The sequence below is a fragment of the Heterodontus francisci genome, chromosome 5 (assembly GCF_036365525.1).
Source record: "Heterodontus francisci isolate sHetFra1 chromosome 5, sHetFra1.hap1, whole genome shotgun sequence".
Lineage (NCBI taxonomy): Eukaryota > Metazoa > Chordata > Chondrichthyes > Heterodontiformes > Heterodontidae > Heterodontus > Heterodontus francisci.
The window spans coordinates 92,052,980-92,071,393 of record NC_090375.1 but is presented as its reverse complement, the minus strand read 5'-3'; the positions used below and the strand labels follow the sequence as shown (position 1 = coordinate 92,071,393).

General features: G+C 45.5%; 1 protein-coding gene across 13 annotated transcripts in view; it reads left to right on the top strand.

Moving 5' to 3' along the window:
* LOC137369959 (coiled-coil domain-containing protein 178) overlaps positions 1-18,414 on the top strand; it is a 546,010-nt gene that overhangs the window by 443,463 nt on the left and 84,133 nt on the right. For 11 of the 13 annotated variants that reach the window (XM_068031766.1, XM_068031775.1, XM_068031765.1 and 8 more), the window contains one exon: positions 726-875. The exons of the other annotated variants lie outside the window; for them this stretch is intronic. In XM_068031766.1, the coding sequence (XP_067887867.1) occupies positions 726-875 (150 nt within the window). The remainder of the gene's footprint in view (positions 1-725; positions 876-18,414) is intronic. 13 annotated transcript variants of the gene reach the window in all.

Below are 18,414 nucleotides of genomic sequence, written 5' to 3'. Positions count from 1 at the left end.
GGCAGGTATTACACCTCCTGCGATTGCAGGGGAAGGTGCCATGGGATGGGGACGAGGTGGTGGGGGTAATGGAGGAGTGGACCAGGGTGTCACGGAGGGAACGATCCCTTCGGAATGCTGACAGGGGAAGGGAGAGGAAGATGCGTTTGGTAGTGGCATCATGCTGGAGGTGGCGGAAATGGCGGAGGATGATCCTTTGGATATGGAGGCTGATGGGGTGGAAAGTGAAGACAAGGGGAACCCTGTCACGGTTCTGGGAGGGAGGGGAAGGGTTGAGGGCAGAGGTACGGGAAATGGGCCAGACACAGTTGAGGGCCCTGTCAACAACAGTGGGGGGGAATCCTCGGTTGAGGAAAAAGGAGGTCATACCAGAAGCACCGTCATGGAAGGTAGCATCATCAGAGCAGATGCGTCGAAGACGGATGAAGACGAAAACTGGATTAAGAATGTCATTTCACATAGAATCTTCACAACCAGCAGACCAAAGAAACTTCCTTCCCACCAGAATGGGCTGCATTTGAACTCTGGTATCAGAAATGAAAAACAAGTACCTAACTGTTCCACCAAATTCCTTATGTTTTTTTTTAATAAGTTTGATGACCATACAATGACAAATTCTTATACTATAGGTGAATCCAAACAAACAAGTAAAACATTGGTTAGGGCATTAGATTTAGGTTTACCTTTCAAACAGTAGCAATTATTTCTGGTAAATGTCTTTCTAGGTCAAACTTGCTTTAGCACTTATGGAAAATGCTAATCGAACTGAAGAGTATCAGCAACTGCAACACACTTATGCGGGCACGAAAAACAAGCTTGCAGATATCTATGATGATAGACAGAAGACAGAAGTACGCATTAAAGATTATCTACAGGTAATTAGAACAACATATAACGAAAAAATGAAAAAAGCACACTGAGTCTTTATTCTGTGGAGTGTAGCATGGAATTTCGAGACCTGTTGAATTTCTACTCAGCTGAGGTCAGGAGAAAGAAAGAAAAATATAAAGTGTGTGTTAGTCCAAGGCCGGAATTTTATGTTGGGCGGGAGGCCCTGCCCACTGGCCAAAAACTGGGGCCGAGCCCACCTCCGCCTGGCCTAGGGAGCCACACCAGGATTTTATGCTCCCCAGGCTCTTAATTGGCCTCAGGCGGGACTTCTACCCCTCTGAGGCAGGAAGTCCTGCCTAATGGAGCTGCTGGCCAATCAGCGGGCCTGCAGATCTCAGTCCCGACAGCACCACCAGGAGCGGTGGCTACTGCTGGGATTGCTCCCAGCCACAGCAGGATGGTGGACGCCAGCCCAGAAAAAAGGTAAGTCTTTGGGGCCTTGCTAGGAACAATTGGTCAAGCCCCACTGAGGCAAGGGGGGTTGGTTGGGGGGCGGTGGTGTAATGTTGTGCAGTGGGGTCGGTTGGGCCATGGGGGGGCCCTCCGTGGGCACAGAGTGACTGATCAGGAGGACACCCCCCAGCCCACAAGGAGGCTGCCAGGTTTTACTCGACGGCCTCCTGAGGGGCCTGAGCCGCTTACCCACCGCTGGTAAAATACCAATGGCGGTGGGAGAAAGCCCTTAAGAGGCAGTTAATTGGTCACCGAAGGGCCTTGATTGGCCTGGGGTGGGTGGGCCATTACCCACCACCAGCGCCCCTTGTAAAATTGCAGCAGGGGCAGGAACAGCAGCCCCACCAGCCACCCCCCACTCCCCCCCCCCCCCCCCCCCCCCACTGCCTCCCGCTCAATTTACGACACTCCCCCTGCCACCAGCCGCTCCTGCAGGGGTCATCGAATTCCAGCTCAAATCTCTGGAATGCACATCCTGATTATGGTTTGCAGTAGAATTCATATAGCATCTTATCACGTGCTCAGAACATCTCAAAGTGCTTCACAACCAATTATTACTTTTGAAATGCAGTCAGTGTTGTCATGTAGGCAAATTCAGCAGTCAGTTTGTGCTCACCAAGGTCTCATAAACATCAAATCAGATGAGCAATTAATTAATCTGTTTCTGGTGCTTAATGGAGGAATATTGGCTAGACCATTGTGGGAGCTCTTTTTACATTCACCTGAACCACTTTTGGTACTTAAGTCGGTAGTGACTCATCCAAAAAATAGAGCCAGCTTATTTCTTGACCAGAAACTGGTGTAATGAGGGCAGATAGAACCATAAAGAGATACAGCACTGAAACAGGCCCTAGGGTCCACCGAGTCTGTGCTGACCATCAACCACCCATTTATACTAATCCTACATTAATCCCATATTCCCTTCCTTCAATTCTCCTACCACCTAGCCAATTTACTTATCAACCTGCAAGTCTTTGGCTGTGGGAGGAAACTGGAGCACCCGGCAGAAACCCATGTGGTCACAGGGAGACCTTGCAAACTCCACACAGGCAGTACCCAGAACTGAACCCAGGTTGCTGGAGCTGTGAGGCTGCAGTGCTAACTGCTGTGCTGCCCTTAAATCTACAAGGAAGAGAGTGAATAGATATAAAAATAATATAAAAATGATTAATTTAAGCTGTATTGTCTTTCACAAATCAATCTAATAAATCTGTCAACAAATCTGACATTATCGGGTAAATTTTACAAATTCTTTATCCTGGTGTGCTGCTTTGCCCACCTGAAATGTGAATAAGGAATTTTGGCATCAAAGTCAGAGGATCTTCCATGTTTTATAGCTATTTCTGCACTGAAATTCTAATATCCACCCCCCAACGGCAAAGCTGCATGTCACAAACACATTGGCAAAGTTTCCTCTCACAAACAAACTGCATTACAAGTCTCAGGTCTAACCCTGACGTGGTCATCAAACCTGCAGACAAGGGTGGTGCTGTTGTTATTTCAGAAGCTCAACGCCAACTCACAGACACTTCTTCCTACCTCCCTCTGGACCATGGCCCCACCACCGAACATCAAGCCACCGTCCAAAGGACTGTCACTGACCTCATCTCCTCTGGAGATCTTCCCCCTACAGCTTCCAACGTCATAGTCCTGCAACCCCGGACAGCCCGCTTCTACCTCCTTCTCAAAATCCACAAATGGGACTGTCCCGGCAGACCCATTGTGTCAGCCTGCTCCTGCCCCACTGAACTTATTTCTTCCTATCTTGACTCTATCTTTTCTCCACTGGTCCAGTCTCCTCCCACCTACATCCGTGACTCTTCTGACGCCCTACGTCATTTTGACAATTTCCAGTTTCCTGGTCCCAACCGCCTCCTCTTCACTATGGACGTCCAATCGCTCTACACCTCCATCCCCCACCAGGATGGTTTGAGGGCTCTCCGCTTCTTCCTGGAACAGAGGCCCAACCAGTCCCCATCCACCACCACCCTCCTCCGCCTGGCTGAACTTGTTCTCACATTGAACAACTTCTCCTTCAACTCCACGCACTTCCTTCAAGTAAAAGGTGTCGCTATGGGTACCCGCATGGGTCCTAGTTATGCCTGTCTTTTTGTGGGATATGTCGAGCATTCATTGTTCCAGTCCTACACAGGCCCCCTCCCCCAACTCTTTTTCCGGTACATTGATGACTGTATCGGTGCCATTTCCTGCTCCCGCCCCGAACTGGAAAACTTTATCAACTTTGCTTCCAATTTCCACCCTTCTCTCAACTTTACATGGTCCATCTCTGACACTTCTCTTCCCTTCCTCGACTTCTCTGTCTCCATCTCTGGGGATAGGGTGTCTACTAATATCCATTATAAGCCCACCGACTCCCACAGCTACCTCGACTACACTTCTTCACACCCTACCTCCTGTAAGGATTCCATTCCATTCTCCCAGTTTCTCCGTCTTCGACGCATCTGCTCTGATGATGCTACCTTCCATGACGGTGCTTCTGGTATGACCTCCTTTTTCCTCAACCAAGGATTCCCCCCCACTGTTGTTGACAGGGCCCTCAACTGTGTCTGGCCCATTTCCCGTACCTCTGCCCTCAACCCTTCCCCTCCCTCCCAGAACCGTGACAGGGTTCCCCTTGTCCTCACTTTCCACCCCATCAGCCTCCATATCCAAAGGATCATCCTCCGCCATTTCCGCCACCTCCAGCGTGATGCCACTACCAAACCGCATCTTCCCCTCCCTTCCTCTGTCAGCATTCCGAAGGGATTGTTCCCTCCGCGACACCCTGGTCCACTCCTCCATTACCCCCACCACTTCGTCCCCGTCCCATGGCACCTTCCCCTGCAATCGCAGGAGGTGTAATACCTGCCCATTTACCTCCTCTCTCCTCACTATCCCAGGCCCCAAACACTCCTTTCAGGTGAAGCAGCGATTTACTTGTACTTCTTTCAATGTAGTATACTGTATTCACTGCTCACAATGTGGTCTCCTCTACATTGGGGAGACCAAGCGCAGACTGGGTGACCGCTTTGCGGAACACCTCCGCTCAGTCCGCAAGCAGGACCCTGAGCTTCCGGTTTCTTGCCATTTCAACACTCCCCCCTGCTCTCATGCTCACATCTCTGTCCTGGGATTGCTGCTGTGTTCCAGTGAACATCAACGCAAGCGCGAGGAACAGCATCTCATCTACCAATTAGGCACACTACAGCCTGCCGGACTGAACATTGAGTTCAATAATTTCAGAGCATGACAGCCCCCCATTTTACTTTCATTTTTAGTTGTTTTTTCTTTTTTCTTTTTTACAACCTTTTTTTGCATTTATTTCATTTCATCTTAGTTTGTTCAGTTTGCTTACCCACTGTTTTTTTTCATGTTTGCACTTGCTGCTGTTCAATATTCAGTCCGTTAACACCTTTTCTGTATAATGCTTTGTCTTTCAACACACCATTAACATATTGTTTGCCTTTGCTCCATGACCTTTTGGTCAGCTATGTGGCCTTGTCCAATCTACACCTTCTCCTTTGTTATCTCTTGCCCCACCCCCACCTCACTTGCTTATAACCTGTGACATTTTTAATATTTGTCAGTTCCGAAGAAGGGTCACTGACCCAAAATGTTAACTCTGCTTCTCTTTCCACAGATGCTGCCAGACCTGCTGAGTGGTTCCAGCATTTCTTGTTTTTATTTCAGATTTCCAGCATCCGCAGTATTTTGCTTTTATTTTAGTGCATTACAACAATAATGTGCAATTATCTAGCAATTTAACATAAGAAAATGTTCCAAAGCACTTCACGGAGGCATAATCAGAAAAAATTTAATACTGAGCCAAAGAAACTGTTAGGAGCATTGTGCCCTCAAACCTGAAAGTCCCTGCACAGGCTGTGCATAAGTTGGCTCTTTTGAGTTGCTGGGCATGCATCGCTGCGCAAAAACTTCAAGGCGACTGCACACTGAAACAAATTGCCTGAATACTTCAAAGAAAACAAATAGAGGGTACATTGGTTAGGAGGGTTGACTAAGAGCTTTGTCAAAGTGACAGGTTTTAAGAAGGGACCTGAGAGAGTTGGAGAGGAAGAGAGATTTAGGAAAGGAATTCCAGAGCTTAGGGCATGAAGAGGTTTCAACAAGAGGATGAGAATTTTAAGTTGAAGGTGATGGCAGGCACAGGGGTGATGGGCAAGCTGAACTTGATGAGGATTAGGATATGGGCAACAAAATTTTGGATAAGATTACATTTATGGAGGGTGGAGGATGGGAGGCTGGCTGGGAGAGTCGAGCCTGGAGGTGACAAAAGCATCAATGAGGGATTCAGCAGCAGATTGACTAAGACAAGGGCAGAGACGGGTGATCCTCCTGAGCTGGAAGTAGGCAATCTTTGGGATGGAGAGAACACGGAGTTGGAAGCTAAGCTGGGGATCAAACAAAGAGTCTGGTTCATTTGAGACAGTGATTGTGAGGAAGGATGGAATCAGGAAGGGAGTTGTGGGAGTGGCCATTGGCCTTAGCCTTCTCAAAATTTGACTGGAGGAAATTGTAGCTCATCCAGGGATAGATGTTGGACAAGCAGGCTGACAACAAAGAGGTATTGGAAGAATAGGAGGTGAAGCGGTAGACCTGGGTGTCATCAACATATATATGGAACCTGACAATTTGGGCCGCATTTTAAGGCTCTGATGGGGGTGGGCACGTAGGTGGCAATCGGAGGATTTCGTGCTATTGGCTGGCGTGCTGGTTCCCTGGCTCCATTCTGCCCTGGAAAGCCGCTCCAAATAGTTAATGGTCACTTAATGGTCCCTGCAAGCAGAGGGGAAACAGGGTAACTGCCTGGTGGTGGCCTCCTGGCAGCAGACCGGGGGGGCCAGCACTCCAAGCAAGCTCGGAAGTCCTCCCTGCCTACCTGGTTTCAGCTGCAGCCACAGGCCCCCCTGTGGAGGAATTCCCCCTCCACTGTGTTGGTCCAGCTGCTAAGACCTTTGTTAATTTAAGATTACAAAAAATGTTGGGCAGAGTGCGGCTCCATCTTGGAGCACCCTCTCCCTCACTTACCTTTAACGACATCCTGCTGCTGCTTCCAAGCTGGAAGGTCTTCTACTGGCCCTTCAGCTTCGAGAGCATCCTTAATTGGCCGGCGAGCCTGCCCTCTGGCCATTAGTTGGCCAATTTGGGGAAATCACAGGTAAGTGACTATTTCCCACACAGTGCAGGCTTCTGACCCCCATCTGAGCTTGACAGTGGGGTCCTGAAGCCTGCAGGGAAATTCCTGCCCCATATTTTTAGATGATGTCGCCGAGGGGCAACATGTAGGTAAGGTAGAAGAAGGGGACAAGAATGGATTCTTGTGGTACTCCAGATGTAACAGTGCAGGGGTAGGGAAAGAAACCATTGCTGGATACTTTCTGGTTATGATTGAATCGGTAAGAGTTGAACCAAGCAAAGACAGTCTTAGCTGAAAAATGGAAGAAAATAATTGGATGAATATAGTATGGTTAACCGTGGTTTCGAGAGGCCAAGAAGGACCAGGAGAGATTGTGCACTATTGTCACAGTCACAAAGTTATTTTTAATTTATTCATTCACGGGATGTGGGCGTCACTAGCTAGCATTTATTGCCCATCCCTAATTGCCCTTGAGAAGGTAGTGGTGGGGCGCCTGCAGTCCATGTGGGGTAGATACACTCACAGTGCTGTTAGGAAGGGAGTTCCAGGATTTTGACCCAGCAACAGTGAAGGAACAGCGATATAGTTCCAAGTCAGGATGGTGTGTGGCTTGGAGGGGAACTTGCAGGTGGTGGCATTCCCATGCATTTGCTGCCCTTGTCCTTCTAGTTGGTAGAGGTCACGGGTTTGAAAGTGCTGTCTAAGGACCCTTGGTAGGTTGCTGCAGTGTATCTTGTAGGTGGTACACGCTGCTGCCACTGTGCGTCAGTGGTGGAGGGAGTGAATGTTTGTGGATGGGGTGCCAATCAAGCGGGCTGCTTTGTCCTGGATGGTGTCGAGCTTCTTGAGTGTTGTTGGAGCTGCATCCATCCAGGCAAGTGGAGAGTTTTCCATCACACTCCTGACTTGTGCCTTTTAGATGGTGGGCAGGCTTTGGGGAGTCAGATGGTGAGTTACTCGCTGCAGGATTCCTAACCTCTGACCTGCTCCTGTAGCCATGGTATTTATATGCCTACCCCAGTTATGTTTCTGGTCAACAGTAACCCCCAGGATGTTGTGTCATTTGTGATTTTGATTAGGGTCTTTTCAGTATTGTGGCAGGGAAAGAAACCTGATTGAAGAGTTGTGAGAAAGATGGCACAGATCTGAGAGCTGACGACTTGTTCAATAGCATTAGAGAGGAAAGGGAGGTTGTGATGGAGTAATAGTTTTTGAGGACGAGGAGTCATTGGGAATTTTGAGAAGGGGTGATAACGGAAGTTTTGAATGGGAAGGAAGCCATACCTGAGGAATCCATTTTCATGGTAGGGATACACAAGAGCCAACTCCTATATTTGCTGAATATGTGCTAGTCTTAAAGTAGTTGGAGATTGCTCTGTGGCCAATCGAATCAATCTTTCCAGTGGAGTAAGCAAATAAAACAAATAATTGCCCCAAATTGCCCCAAATGGGACGATATTTGCAGCTTCCTATACTAAACCCTGATGTAGATGCACAAATGGAAATGTTATTATCTTTGTAAATAATAACGGTATCCCACTTGGGTTAAACTTAATGATCAAACATAACTATTGGAAAAATAAGATTGCTTTCAAAGTTTAAATAAAGCATTCAGTACCACAGTCAACCACTAGTAAAATAATGTCATCCTTATTTTAGATTTTACATATCTTTGTGTATATGATTGGAATTTTAAAATGTACCAGGTAAGGTGCATTATATCAGTTAGTACATCGGCTATGTTATCCCAAATACTGGCACGGTTGAGAGCTAACGAAACCCATTACACATCCAACTAGTGGAGCCAAGTGCTTTGAAGCTCTTGGACTTAATTTCTTTCTCTGTGACTCGATCTTCTTTCCTCCCCTCTCTTTCTGTTGCTCTCTGCTGGTGTTATTTCAGCAAAAAAAACAATAGTGCAGACAGCAATCTGAAATCTGTTTTCTTTGTAAAGTGTCCCATTCTCACTGCCTGTAACATATATTGGGTCCAGATTCAGTTTCCTTAATGAGTTGACTCTGACAGCAGGATGTTCTTCAGATGCAGTAATAATAATGTTTTAAAAATTCATAGCAGCTCAACATAACATTTTGGGAATTTAATTGTTTTGCTTAGACAGTATTTTAATGAGAGATATAAAGATCAGTTAATGTCAGCAGACCGATGGATTGGAATGTTATACTTCTCACATTATATTGCTACTTGCAGTTCTAATGGGTTTTGTATCTTTTGAACAGAATGATATGTCAGATATTTTAAGTAGCAAATGTTTATGTGGTGAATCTTATATTTTATATTCTAACTATTGGGAATACAATACTGCAGGGCCAAGAAAATGTACCTCTGGCCTCAGCCAATACATTGACAGCAAATGTCTGAATGCACTGAACCAGGGAAACATAAAAATCAAAACCAAAAAATTCTGATCCTATTGCATTTACATTTATTACATTAAATTGTTTTGCTTTGCTAATATTGCTTTTTGTCACTTTCAAAATCAAATGTGCCTTTCTTTATTATAAGCAAAAAGCAATCATATTACTTTAAAATACATAAGCTGCCTTGTATTGCATACTAATTTGAATAATCAGCTTTTGTCACCAGCTACATTTGCTTGAAAGGTATATGAGAAATTTGACAAAATGTATTTTGGATGAATTTCTCAGAGTAAATGTTTGTACTAAAATACACATCGGTGAACACTGCACTGACAGAAGAGCTGGTGGATGTGGCAGTAGTAATCGAAGGTGCTAAGCCAGCTGTCTCGCTCTGTTTGTTTGCTCACTGCTTTGGGCATTTTGCCAACCTCATTGCAAATAACTGCATTAGTCAAGTGTATCAGAATTATTACAACACAGCGTCCATCTCATTTATTGCTGGTTGTGCATTTTCTAAATCTTCACAGCACAATGAAAGAATTTTTCAACTTGCTGACCTTTGTAGCTTAACAAGGCCCAAAAGTTCACTTTTTGTCCTGACAAATGTTGACAGAGGAACAATATCTGCAAGTCACTTTATGAAACCACTACCTTTCCAGTATGGCATGCAGTGAAAACAAATTTCCTGTTTGCATCATGACTCATGATGCATGTTTCTAGCCTGTGGGTGGCATGTCTGTGGATGGAAACTTAACACATGAAGCTACTACTATAATCTATAATCTATTACAAGAGCAAAATAAATGCATAAAAATATGCATATCTCAGTTTAACTGTCTAGTTTACTTTTTGCATTTAACTTCAAAAATAAGATTAATATATTCCTATAGGTTACTATGTTACTCTACATGTTGGATGTTTATAGAAAATATCAAACACTACAGCATGCAAAATACCAAATCATATTCTGCATTGGTTATCAAGCAAAAAAAGGCATTGCTTTGTCTGCATGTTACAACTTAAAGAAAAAACACCCTGTAATGTGTTCTTTATGTTGCCTGATGCAACATAAATGAGATGCGTGGAGTCCAGTTATGCTGAAGATCTCAAACAGGTTTATTACAGCTAAACTATTATATACAGTACGGAGCAAACTATTTCTAGAACCTTCCTCTAGGTAGGTGTTACAGTTGCAGAGTGACTCTGGCTTTGAGTCACATGACTGCATCCTGGTACTTAACTCATTAGCACACTAAGATCTTAAAGGGGATATCCCTCTTAGAGGCAATCATACAGCATGAACTGCTGCTTTATTAAAAACAAATGAAGCACATGCTTTAATTGCTGCCAAATATATAAGGAAATAGAGGGGCTTAAATTTTATGAATGTAAAATAGACAATACAATAACCAATTTTAGCAGTACAGAAGCCAGTGCTCAGTCTGCACAAGTATTTGAACCACTGCAGAATTGGTTCAGGCCTTTTTATAGGTGGCCCTGTGGCAGCCAGAAATTTGGTTTCTGCGCCCATTTTAGACCCTAACTTCTAAATTTGTTTAGACTAGTTGGAGCTAGTGATGTGCAAACGCTGCCTAGTATTTCCAGGTCGTGAGCTGTCCAACCGGTGGTCCTCAAAGAGAGCTCTGGAGCCCACTCATAAAACAGCCCCAACACTTTCCAAGTTTTGTTTCTTGTGAAATTGAAAGGGACAGATGTGGTTCTCACGTCTTCACAAATCACAAGTTGAACACTGCAGGCCCACTCTCGCATGCCTCCCAGTCACCTCACTGCTCTGGATTTAGCTGTGTGCCTCGCCGCTGGCTTAAACTAGTTACACTGTGAGGCATTAGCTGCTTTGGGGAACCTAATTGGTGCCTGCAGCTCACCTGAATTATGATGATGAGGCCTGATGAAGAATTTTGTTTGGTTCTCAAGCCTATTTGTTCTGGTCGCCATCGCTTTGTGCTGCCACAATTGCAACCAGTTCAGGGTGCAAATGAAATTAGGCTGCACATTCTTTAGTGTCATAGAGTCATAGAGTTATACAGCACAGAAACAGGCCCTTCGGCCCACCATGTCCGTGCTAGCCGTTAAGCCTATCTATTCTAATCCCATTTTCCAGCACTTGGCCCCTAGCCTTGTATGCTATGGTGTTTCAAGTACTCATCTAAATACTTCTTAAATGTTTTGAGGGTTCCTGCCTCTACCACCCCTTCAGGCAGTGTGTTCCAGATTCCAACCACCCTCTGGGTGAAAATATTTTTCCTCAAATCCCCTCTAAACTTCCTGCCCCTTACCTTAAATCTATGACCCTTATTTATTGACCCCTCCACTAAGGGAAAACATTTCTTCCTATCTCCCCTATCTATGCTCCTCATAATTTTGTATACCTCAGTCAGATCCCCCCTCAGCCTTCTCCACTCTAAGGAAAAGAACTAGCCTATCCAGTCTTTCTTCATAGCTGAAATGCTGCAGCCCAGGCAACATCCTGGTGAATCTCCTCTGCACCCTCTCCAGTGCAATCATATCCTTCCTATAGTGTGGCGACCAGAACTGTACACAGTGCTCCAACTGTGGCCTAACTAGCGTTTTATACAGCTCCATCATAACCTCCCTGCTCTTATATTCTATGCCTCGGCTAATAAAGGCAAGTATCCCCTATGCCTTCCTAACCACCTTATCTACCTGTGCTGCTGCCTTCAGTGATCTATGGACAAGTACACCAAGGTCCCTCTGACCTTCTGTACTTCCTATGGTCCTACCATCCATTGTATATTCTCTTGCCTTGTTAGTCCTCCCAAAATACATCACCTCACACTTCTCAGGATTAAATTCCATTTGCCACTGCTCTGCCCATCTTACCAGCCCATCGATATCATTCTGTAAACTAAGGTTTTCCTCCTCACTATTAACGACGCCACCAATTTTTGTGTCATCTACGAACTTACTGATCATACCTCCTATATTCACATCTAAATCATTAATGTACACTACAAACAGCAAGGGTCCCAGCACCAATCCCTGCAGTCTACCATTGGTCACAGGCTTCCAATCGCAAAAACAACCCTCAAAAATCACCCTCTGCCTCCTGCCACAAAGCCAATGATATTGATTTTCACTATTCCACACTTCAGATGAATTATTCTTAATGTCAGCTTAGCACAGTGGTAGTAGTCACCTCTGAGCACAAAGGTTAATGATTCAAGCCCCATTGCAGAATTTGAGCATATAATCTAGATTGACATTGCAGTGTATCCTGGGGGAGTGTTGCATGTTTGAGCTTTTGAACGAAACATTAAAGTAATGGTATTATTCAAGTTCTCCCAGTGTTCTGACCAACACATATCCCTCAATCAACACCAAAAAAAGGTTACTGGTACATCTATTTGCTGCTGCATTTGTCTCATTGGCCCAATCTCTACATCCCTCCCCCAACCTCAACATCCCTTCACCTGCTGGGGTGGCTGCTAGCTGTCCTTCTCCAACTACTGCATTCAAATACTCTTTAGAGTGGTAGCCCATTTCCCTCTCATCTACTACTGTTCCTGCTGCCCCCCAGGAATGCCAAGTTGTGATGCCAAACTGCCAAACATTGTAAATGGAGGAAAAGAACATAGCTGAGACCTCCCTGCCCTCCAACTCTTCGTGTCGTCCGTGAACTTGGGAACCTGAATGCTTTCATCCAGATCATTGCTAAAGATGGTGAAAATCAATGGCCCTAACATTGAGGTTTGCCAATAGTAACATTCCACATCCACAATGAGATTCTGCTATTCAGCAGAGGGCCTGGACTTAACGGTACACCATTTATGCCACCTGTTGTCAAAGACAGCTCCTCTTGCTCTTGCTGGTCTTGAAGGCATTAGGCACTGTGCTTAGTTTTCACCTTCCAGCAAAGTTATTAATGTCAGGAATTAAACAATACACAAGTGCTATACTATCCGTTCTACTCTTTGTCTTTCCACCTTTATACTGACTATAACTTCCAGGCTATATTTTTCTTACCAATTTTTCTTTTTCTTCTTATTTGTTAGTTCATAATCTATCTCACCGGAGTTGCTTGGTATCCACAGAAAGACATGCATTTATATAGTGACTTTCATGACCTTAAGACATCACAAAGTGCTTTATAGCCAATGGATTACTCTTGAAGTGTGTTACCTGTCGTAATGTAGGAAATCTAAATTCAAATTACAGTAGTGACTTGTATTTGCACACAGACTCTCTCTGTATTGCTTCTGATGCAGGCAGCATGCAAATTCATTACAATGATTGTAGAGTGCAGTTAGCACTAACCCCACTGCTGACTGGCTGCACACTTGAGCAGGGGACACAAAATCATGAAAGGCTGCACCATGAAAACTAGCTTGCTTTAATTAAAGCCAGCCTGCACCTCTTAAAGGGAACGTCGATTCTGGGTACAGCAAGGTACTGGTTGTGGCTGGGGAAGAGTGTCCAAATAAGCAGTACGCTGAATAATAACTCAGCAGGTAGAAAGTGTGCTCCAAGCTTGTCTAACTCAGCACTGGAGGCCTTGGTGCAAGAGGTGGACAGGAGGAGAGAAGACCTCATCCACAGGAGGCCCTTCAGAAAGACACTACGAAGGCAGTGGGAGCAGATAGCCATTGTGGTCAATGCCAGCAGTGTAGCCCTGAGGTCCTGCATGCAATGCTGATAAAAGTTCAATGACCTCATGTGAGTGGTCAAGGTCAGTGATTTCATTTTCAAATGCTTTATGCTTACAAACGGACACACTGCTCACACACTGCTCATTGCACCACCCCGCTTCACTCATCTACCAACAACCTGTATCAACCATGGCTCACATCTTACATTCATAGCTTCACCACACCCTCACACACTTAGCACTCCTGCAATCCTGCAATCCTCACACCCACATCTCATTGCTTGCACATATTGCTAACTATTCAACCATGACAGTCACATCATCCAAACAGATTGCACCACATTCACTGATACTCTTCCCTCTCTTTTGCAGACAAGGTACTGAACAACTGCAGGTAGCAGGGCATTACCCAGGGGACAGACATGCCTGCATGTTCTTAGCCCTGTGCAGGACCGGTCATGACTGAGACTGTGGCCAGCACTGGGCTGAAATCATCGAAGATGATGCTATGCTCATCTGTAATCCTCCTTCTCACATCCCACTCACCCCTCAAACCACAATTTGTTCTGATTTGCAAGCTACAGATGGTCTAAGCATGTACCTCGTGCTTTCCCCCTATCCCCTCACCACAATGTTACCCTGCGGCCTTTCCCTTTTCAGATACCCAAGAATTGCAACCTGGCCAGGCACTGGTGCAGGAGCAAGAAGTAGAAGAGGAAGAAGAAACTAATGATGAGGAAACACCATTGCTCGATCTCATACACGCAGCCAGCAGCTTAGACACTGACACCGCACATACTTTAGAAGGTAACTTAGAAGAGGGATCTGCATGTGGTGAGACTCCGGGCACAAGTAGCCTGCATTCAAGCAGGGGAAAAGGGTAGGACAGGTGCCAGCTTGCCAGAGGGCAAGGTCACACATGAGTTCTGCTGCATAGTACTCAGATTAGGACTTTTATAGGACGTCCTACAGAAAGATGATGGATATGCACACAGAAATGCTTGTGCATTGGCAAGCCTGCCAGAAAGCCAGCAGTCAATGTCAAGGAATATGTAGGGGTCCAGCACCAACCTTACATTGGGTTTTGACTAGTGGGCAACTCCTTCATCCCACTTGTGGACCCATCCATCATGCAGTGTCTGAAGGCTGATATCCTAGCTTCCATTACAACACAAGCAGATGCCACCCAACACTAGAAGATCAGACTGAAGTCATGCAAACTCAGCATTTGTCATGCAGAAGTACAGCTTGTTGCCACGCAAGCTCAGTCTGCTGCCATCACAGCTGAGGATACCAGTGTGCAAAGGAGCTTGCAGGGTTTCATAGCAGTTCACCAATCTGCCTTCCAACACATTGCTAGGATTGCTGAGGCATTATCCTAGGGAAATGGCAGTGGCTCCATGGATATCGAAACCTACTGTCCTCTCTCAAGATGGCAGCATTTGTCTTCCCACCACTGCCACCCCACCAGTGATCTTGCTGTTGCTTGTCAGCCAGCCAGTTCAGAGTGCTGCTGCCCATGCTGAGGGCTTTCTAAGTTATCCTGCAAGGCCATCTGCAGTCAAATCTTTGTTTTGTAGTAGCTTTTATTTCAGGATTGTGGCTAAGAGGATGCTGTAATGGTCAGTAACAGAGGGAAAGTAAGGTGTGGAACTGTTGATGAATGGGGAATTGCGATTGCGTTCACTGGTACCACAGTCAGCTAAATCGATCAGGGACAACCTGGCCAAAAAGGGACTGTGTTGTTAGCCTCTTCCCTTCCTCCTCCTCCTCATCTTTCTCCTATTTCTATTCCTCCTCCTCCTCCTCCTGCTCTTCCGTTCTTTGTATATGTGTTGGCAAGGACTGTGGCAGGATGCAGCTGACCACGAAGAATCATTCCACTCTCTCCGGCGAGAATTGCATGGACCCTCCAGAGTGGTCCAAGCAGCGGAATGTTGCTTAAACACCCCGATGGTCTGCTCGATGGCATTTTGTGTGGCAGCATGGCTCTTTGTTACATGCATGCTGCCCATGTTTGTGTGCATTGCACATTGGAGTCATGAGCCAAGGGGGTCAGCAGACAGCCCTTGTCTCCTAGCAGCCACCCTCTGGTTTCTCGTGGTGTCTCAAATGCAGATGGTACAGTGGGCTGGCGCAGCATGAAGGCATCCTGACTGTTGCCTAGCTACTGAGCATTGATCTGTATGATATGCAGAGTACAGTCACACACTAGCTGCACACTGAAGGAGTGGAACCCTTTGCAGTTCCAGTACATCCCTGAATTGCGATGTAGCACCCACAAAGTGACATGTGTGTAGTTATTGACATCCTGCACCATGGTGATCCTTGCTATCATGGCGAAGCCAAGTGCTCACTCCACCTGCTTCCTTCTGGCAAGACAGAATGAAATGTATTCAGCTTTTTTTGCATTCAGAGCTGCAGTGACCTCCCCCATGCAACTGAGACGAACTAGGAGATGTTGGAAATATCACCTGCTCCAGCCTGGAAGGAGACTGACACAAAAAAATCGTGGACACTGTCACCTTCACAGCCTCCAGCAAGACCGTCTGTGCTCTGAGGTTGCAGGTCTGCCAGCAATAGCTGGCAGATTTCAGTAAGCACCTCCTTAGTGAAGGGGAGGCATTGCATACACTGTTGTTCGCTGAGGTTGAGGTTGGAGAAATGCTTTCTGATGACCCTCGGTGGACATGGCCTCCTGCTGAGAGTCCTTCGCCTCCTCCTCCCTCTTTGAGCAACTTTTCCTTCTCTGTGTTGCCTCTGCTCATTCTCCCTATGATGCTGCAGGCCAAGGAGGATAGAGACTACAGCACCCTTGACTGGGAGCAGGTGGTCTGAGCAGCATCCTTGAAGTCAGAACCAAGGCCTTTACCACATTCCACACAACTCCCTATAGACTTCAGCAACTTCAATTAGCAGTACAAACTACCAAACACTTGTACTAAATCAGCAGCAGCCAGTACAAATCAATCAGCAACTAACCCAAAAATAACCATAAAATACATCGTCTTACTCAACATAACCTGAAAATCGTTGAAGATCCCTTAAATAGCACTGGTGGAGGTCCTTTCTGCAGCAGAACACATGTTCAGTTATATAAGTTTAAGAGAGGGTGTTAGCTGGAGCAGTCAAGTTGAAAATGGCACCGCTGGCGTCAAATCTGCATTACCCATTGACTGGTGTCACAAACTATATACTCTGCATACATCTGGTACATGCTCCCAGCACTTGTGCTAACCATCTACCCAAAATAGCATCCTGTGCAATCAGCACCAGAAGTGTGCACATGCGGCGCATATGGCCTTTTGGATACAAAATGCTGCTCATACTGCTGAAAATAAGAGTACTACTGAGAAACCGGTATTTGCAGCCAGTGTCTTTCAACTTAAAGCTGATTTTGAGACTGACATTAGGAAATTCTTTTTCACATTCAGTGTTCAATGTATGTAGCAGTCTTCCAGATAGACCAGTGGAGGTAAAAACTTCGAAAGCAATTAACAAACAATTGAACCGCAATTTTAACTCTGGTGGAAACCAGGCAGATAAAATGAAGTCACTTATCGCCTCTGATCCCACTGCATTCCTGCCATGTCCCAAGCATAACCCTCTCTTTTCAGCAAACAATCAGGACACCTGCAGGAAGGATATGGGATCTTTCCTTAAATATCAGGACCCAACTGCACTAATTGTCCCAGGCCTGAGCAGGTGGACTATGGTAGCTTCCCATCAGCCCTAACCTGTTGTGAGGTGTATCAGGACCAATACAAGCCGGGCAAACAAGTTTCATAAATTTATTTTAGGTTTCCTTGTGGGCCAGGAAGAGCAAGAGTGCTCCTCTGAGCCACATGAGGTAACCTTGAGCTTCTTTTGCCCCGGACTTACTCCCACGGTCTGATTGCGGCCAGTGCCTCCCCTCCCATCGATTGTGACTAGAACCACCCCCCTTGGTCGTCTGCAGAGAATACCCCACAACTAATGTCCAGGGACCGTTCCCATGGATCCCTGGCTGCAGCCTCCTGCCACCAAATTCCCGCTCCCACTCGTGAGCAAGTAGTGAATCTGGCCGGATTCGGCACAGCGGAATGCATATAAATGAGGTCTGGCTGTTAAGATCGACTGGGCCTCTATGTCCCCAAGCAATCCAAGGTTTGCCATCCACTTCAGAGTTCGCGCATACTGTACCGTTGCCCCCTTTAAAATTGTGACCTTAGATGCTACAGTGAAGAAACCTTAGGATGCTTCTGGATCGATGAATTAAGATGGGCCAGATCGCCTGCCTCAGCCATAATCTGTGGGATCTTGTTAAATAAACATTAACACCAAAAGGCTAGAAGGTTACATCCTCCAGATTTTATAGATAGTATGCAGTTTAAAGTCCATAATGTTAGCAGCTTTGAAGTCTAGGTACCAGGAAAAATACTGAAAGCTGTAAAACAACATGTAAATATATAGATCGCTTCCTTTTAAAATGAAATCATTCATTTTTTCGTTTTGCAGGTTTCTGTTCTATTTCCAGAGCATTACAATTTTGTGCATATTTTCATATTTAGTCTTTAGCAAACTCTTCTTTTACCTAAGCCTATCCATGATAGCTGAATAGGTGTACACTCATTCTCTTTTTGCTGAAGAAGAAGCCAGATTATGCTGTCCTTTACTCAGTTATCCTGCAAACTGCAACCACACAAATTTAGTAAAAGCTCCATTAAGAAGGAAATAATTTAAATGAACTTAGATATTGATGCATACAGGCTTTTTAAATCATGTGGCTGGAGTATATTGCTGTAACTGACTTATGGGTGCCATTGTAAGGCATCAGTAGTCAGTAGTCATGGCGTACGTGGCTGCTCAGCAGGAAGTGATAGTCTAATGCTGTTTAGCCATCACAGGTGTTTACATTTTGTTTCCTGTAG